At 43.9% G+C, this 19,225-nt stretch overlaps 1 protein-coding gene across 3 annotated transcripts in view; it reads right to left on the bottom strand.

Moving 5' to 3' along the window:
- LOC110508829 (choline transporter-like protein 5-A) overlaps nt 1–19,225 on the bottom strand; it is a 66,911-nt gene that overhangs the window by 19,145 nt on the left and 28,541 nt on the right. For 2 of the 3 annotated variants that reach the window (XM_021589671.3, XM_090224961.1), the window contains exons 2-3: nt 18,756–18,832; nt 8,945–8,993 (exon numbers count right to left, since the gene is read on the bottom strand). In XM_021589671.3, the coding sequence (XP_021445346.3) occupies nt 8,945–8,993; nt 18,756–18,832 (126 nt within the window). The remainder of the gene's footprint in view (nt 1–8,944; nt 8,994–18,755; nt 18,833–19,225) is intronic. The other variant, XM_021589672.3, reaches the window with a different exon arrangement.

Genomic DNA, 19,225 nt, shown 5'->3' with positions numbered 1-19,225 from the left:
CACCACCTTCACACTGGATGAACTCATTGACTTGGCTATCCGTCTCGACAACCTGCTGGCTGCCCGCGGGCGTTCGGATCAGGCCCTGTCATTTCCACTTCCCAGCCCTCCTGCCCCTATCCCCATGGAATTAGGAGGGGCGGCTTCGAGGGGGACCGGAGGAGGAGTGTCCTCCTGTACCAGTTGTGGTCGACGAGGGCACAAGGCCGACTGGTGCTGGAGGAACTCGTCTGGGAGTCGGGAGGGCAGGCGGAGCACTGCTCGATCACCCCAGGTGAGTAAGCACCAGACTCACCCAGAGCTTCCTGTCGGTCATGTGTATGTGTTGACTTCTTTCCCTGGGTTTTTTCCCCCTCTACAGCATAAGGCGCTAGTCGATTCAGGCGCAGCTGGGAATTTCATGGATCGTGGGCTTGCGTTAAGGCTAGGGATTCCCCTGGTGTCGTTAGACCTACCTTTCCCCGTGCTGTCTCAGCGCTCGGGCGTGCCACCCAAGCTCCGCCCGTGTGCTTTCTTTTCGAGCAAGCTCAGTCCAGCGGAGCGAAACTATGACGTGGGGGACCGGGAGTTGTTAGCTGTAGTCAAGGCTCTGAAGGTGTGGAGACATTGGCTTGAGAGGGCGAAACACCCTTTTCTCATCTGGACTGACCACCGTAATCTCAAGTATATCCGGGCAGCGAGGAGACTAAATCCACGTCAGGCTAGATGGGCCATGTTTTTTTACCAGGTTTCGGTTTACCATCTCATACCGGCCAGGCTCCCAAAACACCAAAGCCGACGCGCTGTCCCGCCTCTATGATACCGAGGAGCGGTCCGTTGAGCCAACTCCCATCATTCCACCGTCATGTCTCGTGGCACCGGTGGTATGGGAGGTGGACGCGGAGATAGAGGAGGCCTCACGGTTGGAGCCGGCCCCCCCTAACCGTCCAGTGGGGACTCAGTATGTGCCGAGGGGGGTCCGGGCCAAGCTGATCCGGTGGGCTCATACTCTCCCCTCCTCGGGTCATCCTGGCATCGAGAGGACAGTGCGGAGTCTGAGAGGGAGATACTGGTGGCCCACGCTGGCTAAAGACGTGAGATTTTATATGTCCTCCTGCTCAGTGTGTGCTCAGAGCAAAGCTCCTCGGCACCTGCCTAGAGGGAAGTTACAACCCCTCCCCGTTCCACAACGGCCGTGGACACACTTATCGGTGGACTTTCTTACCGACCTTCCCCCGTCCCAGGGAAGTACTACGATCCTGGTCGTTGTGGATCGGTTTTCTAAGTCCTGTCGTCTCATCCCGTTGCCCGGTCTCCCTACGGCCCTGCAGACTGCGGAGGCCTTGTTTACCCATGTCTTCCGGCACTATGGGGTGCCTGAGGACATCGTTTCTGATCGGGGTCCCCAATTCACGTCCAGAGTGTGGAGGGCGTTTATGGAGAGACTCGGGGTCTCGGGCAGCTTAACCTCAGGTTTTCACCCCGAGAGTAATGGGCAGGTGGAGAGCGTAAACCAGGATGTGGGCAGGTTTCTGCGGTCCTATTGCCGGGACCGGCCTGGTGAGTGGGCAAGGTATGTTCCTTGGGCTGAACTCGCTCAGAACTTCCTACGCCACTCCTCAACTAACTTGTCCCCTTTTGAGTGTGTGTTAGGTTACCAGCCGATCCTGGCCCCATGGCATCAGAGCCAGACCGAGGCTCCTGCGGTGGAGGAGTGGCCTCGTGGACTGGGAGGGGTACGGTCCGGAGGAGAGATGAAGGGTTCCGGTGGGGGACATTTTGGACCCTTCTCTCCTGAGAGATTTCCACCGCCTCCACCCGGATCGCCCTGCACCTCGTCCTCGAGGCCGGTGGTGGCAGCGCGCTGCGGGGGCCGCGCGTCGGGGGGGGGGGGGGGGTACTGTCACGACTTCCGCCAAAGTTGGCTCCCCTGCCTGTTCGGGCGGTGCTCGGCGGTCGTCGTCACCGTCCTACTAGCCACTACCGATCCCTTTTCCGTTTGTCTGTTGGTTTTGTCTTATTAGTTTCACCTGTGTGTATTTTAGTTAATTAGCGTCCTTATATAGTAGGTTGTCCCGCCCTTGTTTTGTGGGGGATTGTTTTTGTTATCCTGTTATATGGTGGTTTTTCGTGTGTTTTATTCTCCGGACTATTTTGGTCCTGTGTTAGGGCTGGGTATTTTATTCGCCCTGTGTGTTGGCGTGACCGTCGTTTGTGCGCCGGAGAATAAACTGACAAGTAACTGAAACCTGCTCTCTGTGCCTGATTCCACCCACCTTAGTAATTTGTGACAGAGAGACTAGCGGCTCCACTGTAAACTAAAACAATGATAACTATCCTAAACAACAGTATACAAGGCATATTGACATTTGCGAGAGACATAAAGCGAGGCATAAAGCAATCACAGGTGTTGATTGGGAGAGTTAGCTAAGACAACAACAGCTAATCAGCTAAGACAACAACAACAGGTAAAATGGTGATGAATGGGCAGAGAGGGTCGGTTAACTACACGAAGGGCCTGAGTTCGGGGCCGGCAGAAAAACAAGAAAAATAAACAAAATGGAATACCGTGATAAATGACCAGTCCAGCAGGCATCAGCTATGCAGCCAACTGATCATATGGTCCAGTGAACAGCAATAGATGGAACGGGGATGCTGTGGGGTAGTCGTTACTATGCTAGCACGCAGGAGACACGCCATTTAAAGTTAGCAGGCCAGGGTAAGTAGAAGCGTCTGCTCCGACATCCGGCAATGGCCAGTTGAGGGCACAGCGGATGGAGTTACGTCTGCGGCCCAGTCGTGGTTGTACTGCGGTACCACTTGAAGACATGAAGGTCAGTCAATGCGGAAACGTTCAAGAACTTTGAAAGTTTCAAGTGCAGTCGCTAAACAAAATCAAGTGCTATGATGAATCTGGCTCTCATGAGGACCGCCACAGGAAAGGAAGACCCAGAGTTACCTCTGCTGTAAAGGAATAGTTCATTAGAGTCACTAGTTCATTGGAATTGCAGCCCAAATAAATGCCTCAAAGAGTTCAAGTAACAGACACATCTCAACATCAACTGTTGAGAGGAGACTGCGTGAATCAGGCCTTCATGGTCCAATTGCTACAAAGAAACCACTACTAAAGGACACCAATAAGAAGAAGAGATTTGCTTGGGCCAAAAAACACGAGCAATGGACATTGCATGGAGGATGTGTGATGTTGTGGGAGTACTTTGCTGGTGACACTGTCTGTGATTTATTTAGAATTCAAGGCACACTTATCCAGCATGGCTACCACAGCATTCTGCAATGATATGCCATCCCATCTGGTTTGCACTTAGTGGGACTATCATTTGTTTTTCAACAGGACAATGACCCAACACACCTCCAGGCTGTGTAAGGGCTATATGACCAAGAAGGAGAATGATGGAGTGCTGCATCAGATGATCTGGCCTCCACAATCCCCCGACCTCAATCCAATTTAAATGGTTTGGGATGAGTTGGACCGGCCGCAGAGTGAAGGAAAAGCAGCCAACAAGTACTCAGCATATGTGGGAACTCCTTCAAGACAGTTGGAAAACCATTCCGGGTGAAGCTGGTTGAGAGAATGCCAAGCGTGTGCAAAGCTGTCATCAAGGCAAAGGGTGGCTACTTTGAAGAATCTGAAATATATTTGTTTAACACTTTTTTGGATACTACATTATTCCATATGTGTTATTTCATAGTTGTGATGTCTTCACTATTATTCTACAATGTAGAAAATAATAAAAATAAATAAAAACCCTTGAATGAGTAGGTGTGTCCAAACATTTGACTGGTACTGTATCTAGCGTCATGTTTAATATATCTTAATCAGCTTATATTTCAATTGAATGCATAGAAATCCCTGCCTGGCTTCCCAGTTGACTACTTAGAGAGCACTGAGGTAATGCCTGATTAAACAGACCATGACTGTCAGGGAGTGTGTTCAAGGAATAGAGACCAGGTTGTGATTGGCAGCACTGGGACAGGACTGTTAGAGGGTCATGTGTGTCACTGAGGTTATATTGCGGCGTCAGTGAGAGGCCTGGTGTTAAGCTGCACAGCAGGCTTTCACAAACATACAGCACAACGCTCCCTACTGCTCCCCAGCGCTCAATAATTCAGCCTTTAGCTGAGCTCAGGCAGCACTCTCCCCTGGTCTAACAGAAATGCATAGACACACAGAACCGTACACACACACACGGTGAGCAAGAATGTGAGGAGTGGTGGGACAGGTTGAAGTTAACTCTGTCTTTCCTAATCAATCAAAATGATTGTTCCTCTCCTTCTCCATGCGAAATAAACCCTCCTGCCTCCTAGTAGGTCTGTCCGGACTAGTCAGTGTTTTCCTGCTCTGTTTATGCAGTTCTGTCCTTTCCAATCCTCTGTAACGACCCTGCTTGATGCTGAATCTGCTGCGCTGCACATTCTGTCCTCTCCTCTTAACTCTCATTCACCAGCTGTTGAGCAGAGTTAAACACACTGACATTAGAGCAGAAACCTTGGCTAAACTCAGGCAGGGAGAGATGTAGAAGAGAAAGTGTGTTTGTGTGAGAGAAAGAGCTAGTTGTTCTAAAAACCCGGAGGACACTCAACAGGGCTGTGCTGCTTGCTGAGTCGCTGTTATGGACTCTAATTTCACAGGACAGTTTGAAAGGAAAGAAACAGTCAGTGAGAATTGATGCGACCTGGGATTCAATAGCCTGATCCCTGATCTGTTCGTGCTCTTTTGCCAACTTGTAACATTGAGTGACAAGCAGTTGGAAAGAGAACAAACAGATCTGAGATTCAATAGTCGACTGGTTTAATCTACGGCCATCTCTAAAATCACTTCATTAAACGACTCCATATCTCTCACTCAAAATAGACATTGAAGAGATGGAATTCATTTCTAGTTTCTAATTAAAACCGCTGATCCATTGATTCTGCAGGACTACTTTATATCTCTGAATCGGAACTCGGTTAATGATTCTAACTATGGCTGTGAACGGTAAAGAGAAGTTGATTAATGAATCCCAGGTCGCATCAATTCTCACTGACTGTTTCTTTCCTTTCAAACTGTCCTGTGAAATTAGAGTCCATAACAGCGACTCAGCAAGCAGCACAGCCCTGTTGAGTGTCCTCCGGGTTTTTAGAACAACTAGCTCTTTCTCTCACACAAACACACTTTCTCTTCTACATCTCTCCCTGCCTGAGTTTAGCCAAGGTTTCTGCTCTAATGTCAGTGTGTTTAACTCTGCTCAACAGCTGGTGAATGAGAGTTAAGAGGAGAGGACAGAATGTGCAGCGCAGCAGATTGGCTGTGAATGGTAATGAGAAGTTAATTAATGATTCTAACTATGGCTGTGAATGGTAATGAGAAGTTAATTAATGATTCTAACTATGGCTGTGAACGGTAATGAGAAGTTGATTAATGATTCTAACTATGGCTGTGAACGGTAATGAGAGGTTAATTAATGATTCTAACTATGGCTGTGAACGGTAATGAGAAGTTAATTAATGATTCTAACTATGGCTGTGAACGGTAATGAGAAGTTAATTAATGATTCTAACTATGGCTGTGAATGGTAATGAGAAGTTAATTAATTATTCTAACTATGGCTGTGAACAGTAATTTGACAGCTGGTGAAAAATGGTCTTGAAATTATACCTGCACAAAACAAGAACAGTTCAATATTTTTGTACTGTATGACTTTAAAACAGATAAACCACTTTCACAACCAATTTCTATGACTTCAAAACACCAAACATTCATCAAACAGGCTAGGTTTTCTGCATTCTCTATTTGCGCTAGTCTACTATTTGCGCTAGTCTACTGCTAGTCTACTGTAAATGAAAAAACAGAATAGACAAGATAAACAGACTAGCCATAACTTTGCCACTACCAACAAACTGCAGGTAGTACGTTTGCCACGGGTCTCTTTAGGACAAAAGATAAACAACAGCATTTACTGATGAAAGAGCAAGCGACACAAGCAGGTGTTTCCAGGTGTGAGTCAGCAAGTCTCTCCTGCATATCCTCCTACTGTGTTAGAGGTGAAAAGGGCATTGAACTGGTAAAGCTGGCAAAGCAGCACTCCAAAGCAGCACTCCAAAGCAGCACTCCAAAGCAGCACTCCAAAGCAGCACTCCAAAGCAGCAGCCTCGCTGCTTTAATATAACAACTAATTTGGTAGGTTCCCATCCACATCCAGATGGATACACCGAGTTGAGTCTGCAGCTTTGCAAAAACTCTAAAAGAGTTTGTCATCTGGGGAGGATCTCTGTATTGCTGGAACAAAGCCAGTGTGTCATCAGTAGTTCCTTTAGCTAATAAGATATCAACTGAGGCCTGAAATTACTGCTGGGGTGAAAACACTGATACAGAGAAATCCTAAAATAATCAAATAGAACAAGATAAAAGCTGGATGCCCAGAAACTTACTGTGTTTCTAAAACGTTTTGGTAATGGAATTATTTGAGTGTAATTTTTGCCACCAAAAGAGCTTCACAAGCAGCACCACACACACACACACAAGCTAAATCTATAATTGCATCTCTGCAGCTCCCTGCTCTGACTAAGGGAAGCGTTCAGTAGACGATCAGAGGAAGTGTTAAAATGGCAGAATTTTCTACCACGTCATTCCCCTGATCACCAATTAACAACATAGATTCCCCACAACACAACTCCTTCAGCAGAGTCCCACAACAAGACCCATCCATCCACCCACTTTCAACACCAACACACTGCAATCCTCACAAAAAAACAAGCCACTCCAGACTCTTTTATTCAGCCACTCTTTTCTCCTGGATGGGTTTTGTCAGTGAGGTCTAATTAAGGATTTAAAGGGTCCTCCTCATTTCTTATTTACACATACAACTCTACTCCGCTCCCCGCCACCCATCTCTGTCTGGGTTAGTGGGGCTCTTCTAGCCAACTGACCTGGTTCCAGTTCCAGCCGGTTTGAACTGCAGCCACACTGATTGCAGCCAGTTACCGGAGTTTCTAATAGCCATCTATTTCCTCCCTGCTTTTCTCCCTCTTTTCTTTGCTTTTATCTGTGACGCTGTCAGACAGGAGGGGGGGGGGGGGGGTGTTCTCTCCAGCTTCTCTCAGATTTAATGCTCTGTCTATGAGATTGGTAGGGAAGGGAGGGTCTGTATCGTCAATGAATGTTGGCTAGAGAATCTCAAATGTTTGGGTTTGGTTTATAATGGAATGGAGGTTTGGTTACTGCTTCTGACTGTTGTTGTGATGTAGTGGCAAATAATTGTATAACATGGATGGTATTAGAATAGATATAGAACATGTATATCTCTGTGGGTAATAGTCTGTCTGAACATTTTGAAACACCATATCCTATTATTGAATACTGTGGAATAATCTTCAGTTATGTCACCAAATATTAATCTCTTATATTACCTGAAATGTAATTGGTCGACACTGGGTTAAGCACAACTGACATTTCAGAGGGTCTGTATGAGTTTAGGCTTAGCTCACAGTAAATATTAGCTTTAAAGTTACTATTAGCTATAGCCTATAAATGTAATTTCCATGACAGTGTCATTTTCATTTCAGTCAGAGACCAGAGCAGACCATGGGTTCTGTCTCAAATCACACCCTATTCTCTGATTAGTGCACTACCTTTAAAAGGGTAAGGGACGTTGCCCTTAATTCATTTACATTTTCTATTCTATATCAAAATCCGACTACTGTCAATATAGCAAAGGGACTAGCCTGCCAGCAGGGCAGTTCCATGGTGACTACAGCTCTCTTGTGAATGTGTGTCTTTAACATTGATGTGTAGTATTAAAAGTTGTGTCGTACATCACCAAAGCCTTAAAGCATGTGTACTACAGTACATCACAAGTGGGACAGCCATTTGGCAGCACACTCTCCTTCATAATCACTCCTAGCTATTGGGTGTGTTCGAGTAGTAAGACTAACGAAGCTGACTGTAGACGAAAGTCGATGAGTGAAGTCTGTGACAGCCAAAAGTCAGAGACGGTTGTGGTTTTCAAACAGCAAGGCTCAGATCTGCATGGCAGTGTTACTTTATAAATGTTTAAATACAAATGTTCAATACTCCCACATCATACACTCACTGAATACATAACGTGTGTGCAAATAATTGGTTGGAGAGAGGTCTCAAATATAACTTTCGTTTGTAGCCCCTGTAGCTTTAGAATTTTGGCAAAGTTGGTTCCTGTTTCAGTAATGTCTTTGATCACGTTCGCGTGGTTCAACAAGAAACACCCTAATGAGTGGTTGACAAATAGCGCCTCCCACAATGCAGGTGATGGCTGCATGGTGCAGTTACTGAGACGCAACAGCGACTTCATCAAAATCTGCATGAACTTTGATCACATGTTTAGTCCATGCAGTCGACATTGTAGGCGCAAGTCGGAACATTGGTATCCCCATAATGCAACACACTGAAAGTTGGTGAACAACGATGGTCACGACTAGACAAAATGTATCCGCTCGAACGTGCCCATTGGCAGCAGTGTATTGAAGAGGTAGCCTTGCAAGCCGCCTGATTTTGCAAGGCTACATGAATGTTCGCTGGCTGGATCAGGTGGCTTGCGAGGCTAGTGAAGAGGCACTGAATCTATATGAAAACGCTCACGGTCTGGAAATGGGATTACACATTCAAATCTTAATTTTACCCTGCTTCTCACAGCAGAAAAATAATCCTGCAGCAACAGGAAAAGTGAATAATATGTGGATTATAATTCATGGACATTTTTACAGGGGTTGATACAAGTCAAGTCTGAAATTGTCAAATTGAAATTACAAACTTTTTAAACCTTGAATACACTACAATTTGCATTTCCTGTTGTGCAGGAAAATTCTCTGTGACATCAGAGTGATCAAATTAAGATAATAGATCTGTAGCAACAAGCCCTCAGTCACAGCAATGAAACAATCAAGACGCACAGTTAAACTGTGATAATGCAAAAGCAAAGTGAAACATTACCTGTTGCAGATTGGTCCTCTAAATGTTGGGTCAAACTTCCGAGGTTCTCCTGAAGAAGAGACATTTCCACATTAGTCAAAGTGATGAAGTGATACGAAGAATAACGATACGAAACATGATTAAGCAGGTGTCGGCTAAGCTAACTCAATGGCCGAACAGCAAGACCCAAAGCATGAATAGGTCCATAGACAAGAAGTGTAGAAACTCTGTAGTGTATTGGTCTTTGAAAAATAAATTATAATAAGATTGAGAAGTTCAGGACCAGAGTTTGAATTGATTGATTGAATTTATTTGACAATTTTTTAAATACATACATACATACATACATACATACATACATACATACATACATACATACATACATACATACATACATAAGGGAGCTCCAGCCGGTGACGCCTCCACATACAATTTAAGAAAATCATCAAAGATAACACAATGAAGCTTAAAAGCTTATTTCCATTATGGTCCTTTTGGAGGAGGGAGGGGGGGATGCAGCAAGGTGTTCTGCTAATAAATTCTGTATGGGTCTCCACCGGTATAGTTCCACTTGGTAGGAGATATGGTGTGTGGAGAGAGTAGTGTGTGCGAGCAACAGGTGAACCGCTTAAGAATCAGTCACTTTTTTTTCAATTTTTGCCTAAAATTACATACCAAGTTCTAACTGCCTGTAGTTCAAGTCCTGAAGCAAGGATATGCATATTCTTGGTACTATTTGAAAGGAAACACTTTGACGTTTGTGGAAATGTGAAAGGAATGTAGAATAATAACACAATAGATCTGGTAAAAGATAATACAAAGCAAAAAACAACCGTTCTTTCGGTTTTTTTTTGTACCATCATCTTTGAAATGTAAGTGAAAGGCCATAATGTATTATTCCAGCCCAGGCGCAATTTAGATTTTGGACACTAGATGGCAGCAGTGTATGTGCAAAGTTTTAGACTGATCCAATGAACTATTGCATTTGTATCAAGACTGCCCAAATGTGCCTAATTTGTTAATTAATAACATTTCATGTTCAAAATTGTGCACTCTCCTCAAACAATAGCATGGTATTCTTTCACTGTAATAGCTACTGTATATTGGACAGTGCAGTTAGATTAACAATAATTTAAGCTTTTGGCCAATATCAGATATGTCTATGTCCTAGGAAATGTTCTTGCTACTTACAACCTCATGCTAAATCGCATTAGCCTATGTTAGCTCAACAGTCCTGTGGATGGGACACCAATCCCAAAGAAGTTATTAAGAGATTGAAGCAGAGAAAGAGTTTGTGATTCTGGGCAAAAAAATTACTTCACTGTGGGTTGTTGAAGGTGACTTTTCTGAGTTTGTGTATTCACATTTTCACTCAGGTGAATGAACTATTTTATTCTCCTCTCTGGTTTCTGTCATCTTGTCTGAATAATGCAGTTGGATTTTGCAGAGTCAGTTTTTTCCCCCTCCTTAATTTACCAGGAAAGTTGACTGAGACTAGTTACAGGAAATGAATGAGCCATTTGGAAGCTGGGGATGATTAGGTGGCCATGATGGTATGAGGGCCATATTGGAAATTTAGCCATGACACCAGGGTTAACACCCCTAGGATAAGTGATATGGGATCTTTAGTGACCACAGAGAGCCAGGACACCCGTTTAACGTCCCATCCAAAAGCCAGCACATTAGACAGGGAAATGTCCCCAATCACTGCAATGGAATATTTTTTTGGAGAGCAGAGGAAAGTGTGCATCCTACTGACCCTCCAACACCACTTCCAGCAGCATCTGGTCTCCCATCTAGGGACTGACCAGGACCAACCCTGTTTAGCTTCAGAGGCAAACCAGCAGTGGGATGCAGGGGGGGGGGGGGGGGGGGGGGGGGGGTGAAATAATTGTGTTGAATGAGCAAAGCATTAAAAAAATATTCAGTTGATTGGCAGGACACATTTTGTAGAAAGAGCACCTAAATTCAAGGTGCCTTTAAAATAACTACTGCCATGCAGTACCTAAACTACAGTATACATACTTACTGCTGTCCAGCTACCATCAAACTACTCCCCCGGATAACCAGCATCTCCAACAGCATTCATTCCGCTGTGAAACAACATGAACCCTGACCCAAGATGGAGTAGGTAACTGAATAATCCACATTTCTCAAGATTAAGTGAAAGCTTGTGTAAACTACAGTACAGTAACTCAATAACTGTCCCAGTTTGTGCATCGTCCCTCCAGTCTGCTAAGCAGAGGGAACAGAAATAGGCCAGATAGTGTTACTCTAATTTCTTATTTATCACTTTCATAAACGGATAAATCCATAAGGGTATCAAAAGAGAAAAGGCCACTGTGGAGAGTGTGGGAGTTGATGATCAGGTTTTCCTGGCAAGGATCCTAGATCCTCTTTGTATGTCACTGTGATCTTTTCAGAATATGAGTAGGATCAAGAGATATTCCTGACGTGACCTCGACAGACATTCATATTCACAACAAAAACGAACACTCTTTCTCTGTCCGTCTCTCCTCCTATCCATCTTAAAGCCACTCTTCCTATTTTCCTTTCTTATCCATCTCAGCTAGTCTCAATACCTCAGGCTTACCTTGGAGTGGCTGTCAGCACCAGAAATCGATTTTTCTAGCCTAGACAGCTGACCCCCTGACCAAACTGCTGTGTGCAGTTGCATATATATGTGTGTGCGTGCTTATTCATTTGTATGTGTCTGAGCGCATGTGTGAGTATTCGTGCATGTGTGTAGAGAAAGAGCAGCAATATTGTGTTTCCCCCAGTCAGGCAAGACTACAGCGAAGAAGCACGGTGACTATTGATCGGATGTGCAGGTCCAAACCCCGCCAAGTGCCTGCTGGCTTGGCCCACAGACCCATATCATCCTTGGATTGATCTTTGTATGTGGCTGGGGAGAGAGCCTATACAGATTGGAAAGAGTTGTAGCAGAAGCACCGCAACAAGATTTTCATTTCCATAATACAGTGCCTTCAGAAAGTATTCACACTGCTTGACGTTGTCCACATCTTGCGGTGTTACTGTCTGAATTTAAAATGGCCTACACACAATACCATTATGTCAAAGTGAAATTGTTTTTTGTAATTATAAAAAATTTAAACATTTTAAGCTGAAATGTAAGTGAGTCAATAAGTAGTCAACCCCTTTGTTATGGCAAGTCTAAATAAGTTCAGGTGTAAACAAGTCACATAATAAGCTGCATGGACTCCCTCTGTGCAATAGTGTTTTAAATTATTTTTGAATGACTACCTCATGTCTGTACCCCACACATACAGATAATTGTAAGGTCCCTCAGTCGAGCAGTGAATTTCAAACACAGATTCAACCACAAAGACCAGGGAGGTTTTAAAATGCTTCGCAAAAAAGGGAACCTTTTTTTTTAGATTGGAAAACATTTAAAAAGCAGACACTGAATATACCTTTGAGAATTGTGAAGTTATTAATTACACTTTGGATGGTGTATTAATACACCCAGTCACTACAAAGATACAGGCGTCCTTCTTAACTCAATTGCCGGAGAGGAAGGAAACCACTCAGGGATTTCACCATGAGGCCAATGGTGACTTTAAAACAGTTACAGAGTTTAATGGCTGTGATAGGACAAAACTGAGGATGGATCAGCAACATTGTGCTTATTCCACAACACTAACATCATTGACAGAGTGAAAAGAAGGAAGCCAGTACAGAATAACAAATATTCCAAAACATGCATCCAGTTTGCAAGAAGGCACTAAAGTAATACTGCAGAAAATGTAGCAAAGCAATTAACTTTTTGTCCTGATTACGATGTGTTATGGGTTGTATTGGATTTGCCCCAAACATTACTGAGTACCACTCTCCATATTTTAAATCATAGTGGTGGCTGCATCATGTTATGGGTATGCTTGTAATCGTTAAGGACTGGATAATTTCTCAGGATAAACAAAGAAACGTTATGGAGTTAAGCACAGGCAAAATCTGGTTCAGTCTGCTTTCCACTAGACACAGAGAGATGTCCTTTCAGCAGGACAATAACCTACAAGGCCAAATGTACAGTTGCTTACCAAGAAGACAGTGTATGTGCCTGAGTGGTCAAGTTACAGTTTTGACTTAAATCTGCTTGAAAATCTATGGCAAGACCTGAAAATGGTTTATAGCAATGATCAACAACCAATTTAACAGAGCTTGAAAAAAATGCAAAAAGAATAATGGGCAAATGTTGCACAAAAGAGATGTTTTAGAGATGTACTCAGAAAGACTCACAGCTGTAATTGCTTCCAAAAATGATTATAACATGTATTGACTCAGGTGGTTGAATACTTATCTAATCAAGAGATTATTATTTTACAATTTAAAAAAAAATACATAAAACAATGGAGTATATCATTGACAAAAAATGACAAACTTTGTAGCACAACATGTGGAATAAATCGAAGAGTGTGAATACTTTGACGGCACTTTATGTACATTAACTTTTCAATTTACATTCGCAACATGTGTGAATGTCATGTGACGAGAGGGTACGGTGGCTTGGCAACAGACAGCTAAAATGTACAGTAAATATCCCAGTATAGCCTCTAACCAGTACACATGCTTTTAACCCTTAAGAGTCTAGACTATTAGATGGCAATACTAATACTACTACTAAGCTAACGTATGGAATTGTTTTAATATGGTCATAAGATGGACCCTTTAGCTATATGATTTTGAGTTTTAGGACCTCTGTAGGTATCCCCCAAAAATGTGTGATGAAACATTTGGTCTTACTGCTATCAGCCCATATAAACGCATTGAATAATACATCATACATGGCAAAAGATAGTCCAGAAATGAAATCAAAAGTAAGTATGGTTTGAGGTGTCTGAAATGCATCAGAGATATACAGGAAAGAATTAGGTACACAAAAAAAAGTTACATGTGTAACCCTGGTTCCCCAAAAAACAATTTGAGTCTATTCATTTTTTACCATACTGTGAAGCATTCAACACCATAGTTCCCTCCAAGCTTATCACTAAGCTTAGGACCCTGGGACTGAACACCTCTCTCTGCAACTGGATTCTGAAATTCCTGATGGGCCGCCCCCAGGTGGTAAGGGTAGGCAACACATTCGCCATGATGACCCTCAATACGGGACCCCTCAGGGGCACGTGCTGAGTCCCCTCCTGTACTCCCTGTTCACCCATGGTGGCGCACGACTCCAACATCATCATAAAGTTTGCTGACGACCCGATGGTGGTTGGCCTGATAACCGACGACGATGAGACAGCCATATAGGGAGGAGGTCAGTGACCTGGCAGTGTGGTGCCAGGACAAAAACCTCTCCCTCAATGTCAGCAAGACAAAGGAGATGATTGTGGACTACAGGAACCTGAGTCTGAGCATGATCCCATCCACATCTACGGGGCTGTAGTGGAGCGAGTCAGGAGCCTCAAGTTGATCGGTGTACACAACATAAAGGAATTATCATGGTCCTCACACCCCAACACAGTTGCAAAGATTGCACGAGCACGCTTCTTCCTCCTCAGGAGGCTGAAAAGATTTGGCATGGGCCCTCAGATCCTCAAAAAGTTCTAAAGCTGCGCCATTGAAAGCATCTTGACTGGCTGCATCACCGCTTGGTATGGCAACTGCTTGGCATCCGACCACACGGCGCTACAGAATGTAGTGTGTACGGCCCAGTACATCACTGGGGCCGAGCTCCCTGCCATCCACGACCTCTATACCAGGCGGTGTTAGAGGAAGGTCCTAAATAGCTACCTGGACTATCTATTTTGCACTAACTGGTACCGTTTATGATCTATCCTGTTGCCTAGTGACTTTATCAGTACCTACAGTACAGTGCATTTGGAATGTATTCAGACCGATTTACTTTGTCCACATTGTTACGTTACAGCCTTATTCAAAAATGTATTAAATAGTTTCCCCCCCTCATCAATCTACACACAATACCCCATAATGACGAAGCCAAAACAGGTTTATAGAAATTTTTGCAAACGTATCAATAATAAAAAACGGAAATATCACATTTCACATCACATCACATTTTCACATCACAAGTATTCAGACCCTTTCAACTGTGTTGAAGCACCTTTGTAGCAATTACAGCCTTGAGCCTTCTTGGGTATGACGCATCAAGATTGGTGTAACAGTATAATTTTAAACCGTCCCCTCGCCCATACCCGGGCGCGAACCAGGGCGAACTTCTGCACACATCAACAACTGACACCTACGAAGCGTCGTTACCCATCGCTCCACAAAAGCCGCGGCCCTTGCAGAGCAAGGGGAACTACCACTTCAAGGTCTCAGAGCAAGTGACGTCACTGATTGAAACGCTATTTAGCGCCCACGCTAACTAAGCTAGCCGTTTCACATCCGTTACATTGGCACACGTGTATTTGGGGATTTCCTCCCATTTCTCTCTGCAGATCCTCTCAAGCTCTGTCAGATATGATGGTGAGCATTGCTGCACAGCTATTTCCAGTTCTCTCCAGAGATGCTTGATTGGGTTCAAGTCCCAGCTCTGGTTGGGCCACTCAAGGACATTTAGAGACATGTCCCGAAGCCACTCCTACATTGTCTTGGCTCTGTGTTTAGGGTCATTGTCCTGTTGAAAGGTGAACCTTTGCCCCCGTCTGAAGTCCTGAGCAGGTTTTCATCAAGGAGCTCTCTGTACTTTGTTCCATTCATCTTTCCTTCGATCCTGACTAGTCTCCTAGTCCCTGCCTCTGAAAAACATCTCCACAGCAAGATGCTGCCACCACCATGCTTCACTGTAAGGATGATGCCAGGTTTCCTCTAGACATGACACTTGGCATTCAGGCCAAAGAGTTCAATGTTGGTTTCATCAGAACAGAGAATCTTGTTTCTCATGGTCTGAAAGTCTTTAGGTGCCTTTTGGCAAACTCCAAACGGGCTGTCGTGTGCTTTTTACTGAGGAATGGCTTCTATCTGGCCACGCTACCATAAAAGCCTGATTGGTGGAGTGCTGCAGAGATGGTTGTCCTTCTGGAAGGTTCTCCCATCTCCACAGAGGAACTCTGGAGCTCTGTCAGAGTGACTATCGGGTTCTTGGTCACCTCCCTAACGTAGGCCCTTCTCCCCAGATTGCTCAGTTTGGCCAGGCGGCCAGCTTTGGAAAGAGTCTTTGTTGTTCCAAACTTCTTTCATTTAAGAATGATGGAGACCACTGTGTTCTTGGGGACCTTCAATGCTGCAGAAATGTTTTGGTATCCTTCCCCAGAAATTGGGCACCCGAGCAGCACAGCGGTCTAAGGCACTGCATCTCAGTGCTTGAGGCGTCACTACAGACACTCTGGTTAGAATCCAGGCTGATTCACAACCAGCTGTGATTGGGAGTCCCATAGGGCAGCACACAATTGTCCCAGCGTTGTCCGGGTTTGGCCGGTACACGCTGTCATTGTAAATAAGAATTTGTTCTTAACTGACTTGCCTAGTTAAATAAAAGGTTACACATACAGTTGAAGTAGGACGTTTACATACACTTAGGTTGAAGTCATGAAAACTCTTTTCATCCACTCCACAAATTTCTTGTTAACAAACTATAGTTTTGGCAAGTTAGTTAGGACATCTACTTTGTGCATGACACAAGTAATTTTTCCAACAATTGTTTACAGACAGATTATTTCACTGTATCACAATTCCAGTGGGTCAGAAGTTTACATACACTAAGTTTACTGTGCATTTAAACAGCTTGGAAAATTCCAGAAAATGGTGTCATGGCTTTAGAAGCTTCTGATAGGCTTATTGACATAATTTGAGTCAATTGGGGGTGTACCTGTGGATGTATTTCAAGGCCTACCTTTCAACTCAGTGCCTCTTTGCTTGACATCATGGGAAAATCAAAAATAAATCAGCCAAGACCTCAGAAAACAAAATTGTAGACCTCCACAGGTCTGGTTCATCCTTGGGAGCAATTTCCAAATGCCTGAATGTACCATGTTCATCTGTACAAACAATAGTACGCAAGTATAAACACCAAACACTGTTTGGCCATAATGACCATCGTTATGTTTGGAGGGAAAAGGGGGAGGTTTGCAAGCTGAAGAACACCATCCCAACCATGAAGCACGTGGGTGGCAGCATCATGTTGTGGGTGTGCTTTGCTGCAGGAGGGACTGGTGCACTTCACAAAATAGATGGCATCATGAGGCAGGAATATTATGTGGATATATTGAAGCAACATCTCGAGACATCAGTCAGGAAGTAAAAGCTTGATTGCAAATGGGTCTTCCAAATGGACAATTACCCCAAGCATACTTCCAAAGTTGTGGAAACATGGCTTAAGGACAACAAAGTCAAGGTATTGGAGTGGCCATCACAATGCCCGGACCTCAATCATATAGAAAATGTGTGGGCAGAACTGAAAAAGCGTGTGTGAGCAAGGAGGCCTACAAAACTGACTCAGTTTCATCAGCTCTGTCAGGAGAAATGGGCCCAAATTCACCCAACGTAGTGTGGGAAGCTTGTGGAAGGCTACCCAAAACGTTTGACCCAAGTTAAACAATTTAAAGGCAATGCTACCAAATACTAATTGAGTGTATATGTAAACTTCTGACCCACTGGGAATGTGATGAAAGAAATAAAAGCTGAAATAAATCACTACTATTATTCTGACATTTCACATTCTTAAAATAAAGTTGTGATCCTAACTGACTTAAGACAGGGAATTTTTACTAGGATTAAATGTCAGGAATTGTGAAAAACTGAGTTTAAATGTATTTGGCTAAAGTGTATGTAAGCTTCCGACTTCAATTGTATGTGCCTCGACACAAACCTGTATTGTAGCTCTACGGACAATTCCTTTGACCTCATGGCTTGGTTTTTGCTCTGACATGCACTGTCAACTGTGGGACCTTTTATAGACAGGTGTGTGCCTTTCCAAATCATGTCCAATGAATTGAATTTAGCACAGGTGGAAAAAGTCAAAGGGTCTGAATACTTATGTAAATAAGGTTTTTCGGTTTGTATTTTTTATACATTTGCAAACATTTCTAAAATCTTGTTTCCACTTTGTCATTATGGGCTATTGTGTGTAGATAATTGATGAAATCATTTATACCATTTTAGAAATAGGCTGAAAAGTAACAAAATGTTGAAAAAGTCAAGGGGTCTGAATCTTCCCGATATCATGTATCATTGTGTATTTATTCCTCCTGTTATTCTTTTATTTCTCTTTTTGTTCTCTCTGCATTGTTGGGAAGGGCCGTAAGTAGTCTACACCTGTTGTTTACGAAGCATGGGAAAAATAATATGTCATTTGATCATTTCCTGGTATGGACGCCATGTTGTTGCCAAAAGAAGACATCACAGTTATACGGCCTTATGATGAAGATATCAAGTATCATGTCCCCTCTGTCTATAGGCATGTTTGTTCAGCAAAACCTTCTCTGCAACACAGTAAATGTGTTCAGTGCTGAGGACTCAGGCCTAGTAAACACACCCAGTCATTCAGACCCTGCATGGCTCAGGCTGTGTCACACAGTGTAACTCAGTGACTTTAATCCTGACTCTTCTGTAACAATCCCATTAGCAACACCATGGCAACAATCTGTGCTGGTGTCTCCTAAATCCCTGTTTAGTTTGGCCTGCCGCACTTGTTTACATTAGCCTTATGTTCCTCAGTACAACACACAAGTCAGGGCTACAGGTCAAAATGGACCAAGCAAGGTCTATAGGTCAAGCAAGGTGAGACTAACAGGGGTGTGAGACACACCAGTCTTAAACATCTTGATAAGACAGTGGACCTTTACAGCCAAGGGAGGTGACAGTAAGGCAGGCTTGCACAACAAGATCTTCAAGTGCATGTTTGTTTACTTACAGTGATGTATTCGTAGATGTCCAGATCCCACTGCTGCCACCAAATGTAAGACAGTGGACTCGATCTTACAGGAAGGCCTGTCAAGTTACAGTACTTCAAGTTAGTATTCGGTATGAGTTCCCTCTCTGAGTTCTCCTTACTTACCTGCTTTGAGTCTCCCCACACCTCACGCACCACACGTTCCCCAGCACATTAACTACCAGGAAGTCTCCCGGGTTTAATATTGCTTTAATTCCCTGGTCTACAATAAAAACACACATTAGGACTATTATTGCATGTCAGGGGCAGCCCAGAGGAATCACAAACCGCCAATGTTCCTCCTGCAAGCAGATTGCTGTGTAGCGGTGTGCAGAGAGGATGATGAGGAGGAGTGGAGTGGTTCTGCTCTGGGCTGGCCAATCTCATGGTCAGACGCTCACAGTCAAGTGGGTGCTAAGGGTTCTCACAGCTAAATGGTCACGGTCAGACAG

The sequence above is a fragment of the Oncorhynchus mykiss genome, chromosome 28 (assembly GCF_057628025.1).
Source record: "Oncorhynchus mykiss isolate SJ-2025 chromosome 28, ASM5762802v1, whole genome shotgun sequence".
In the NCBI taxonomy this organism is placed as follows: Eukaryota; Metazoa; Chordata; class Actinopteri; order Salmoniformes; family Salmonidae; genus Oncorhynchus; species Oncorhynchus mykiss.
The sequence above is the reverse complement of the archived record's forward strand: the minus strand, read 5'-3'. Positions and strand labels throughout refer to the sequence as shown.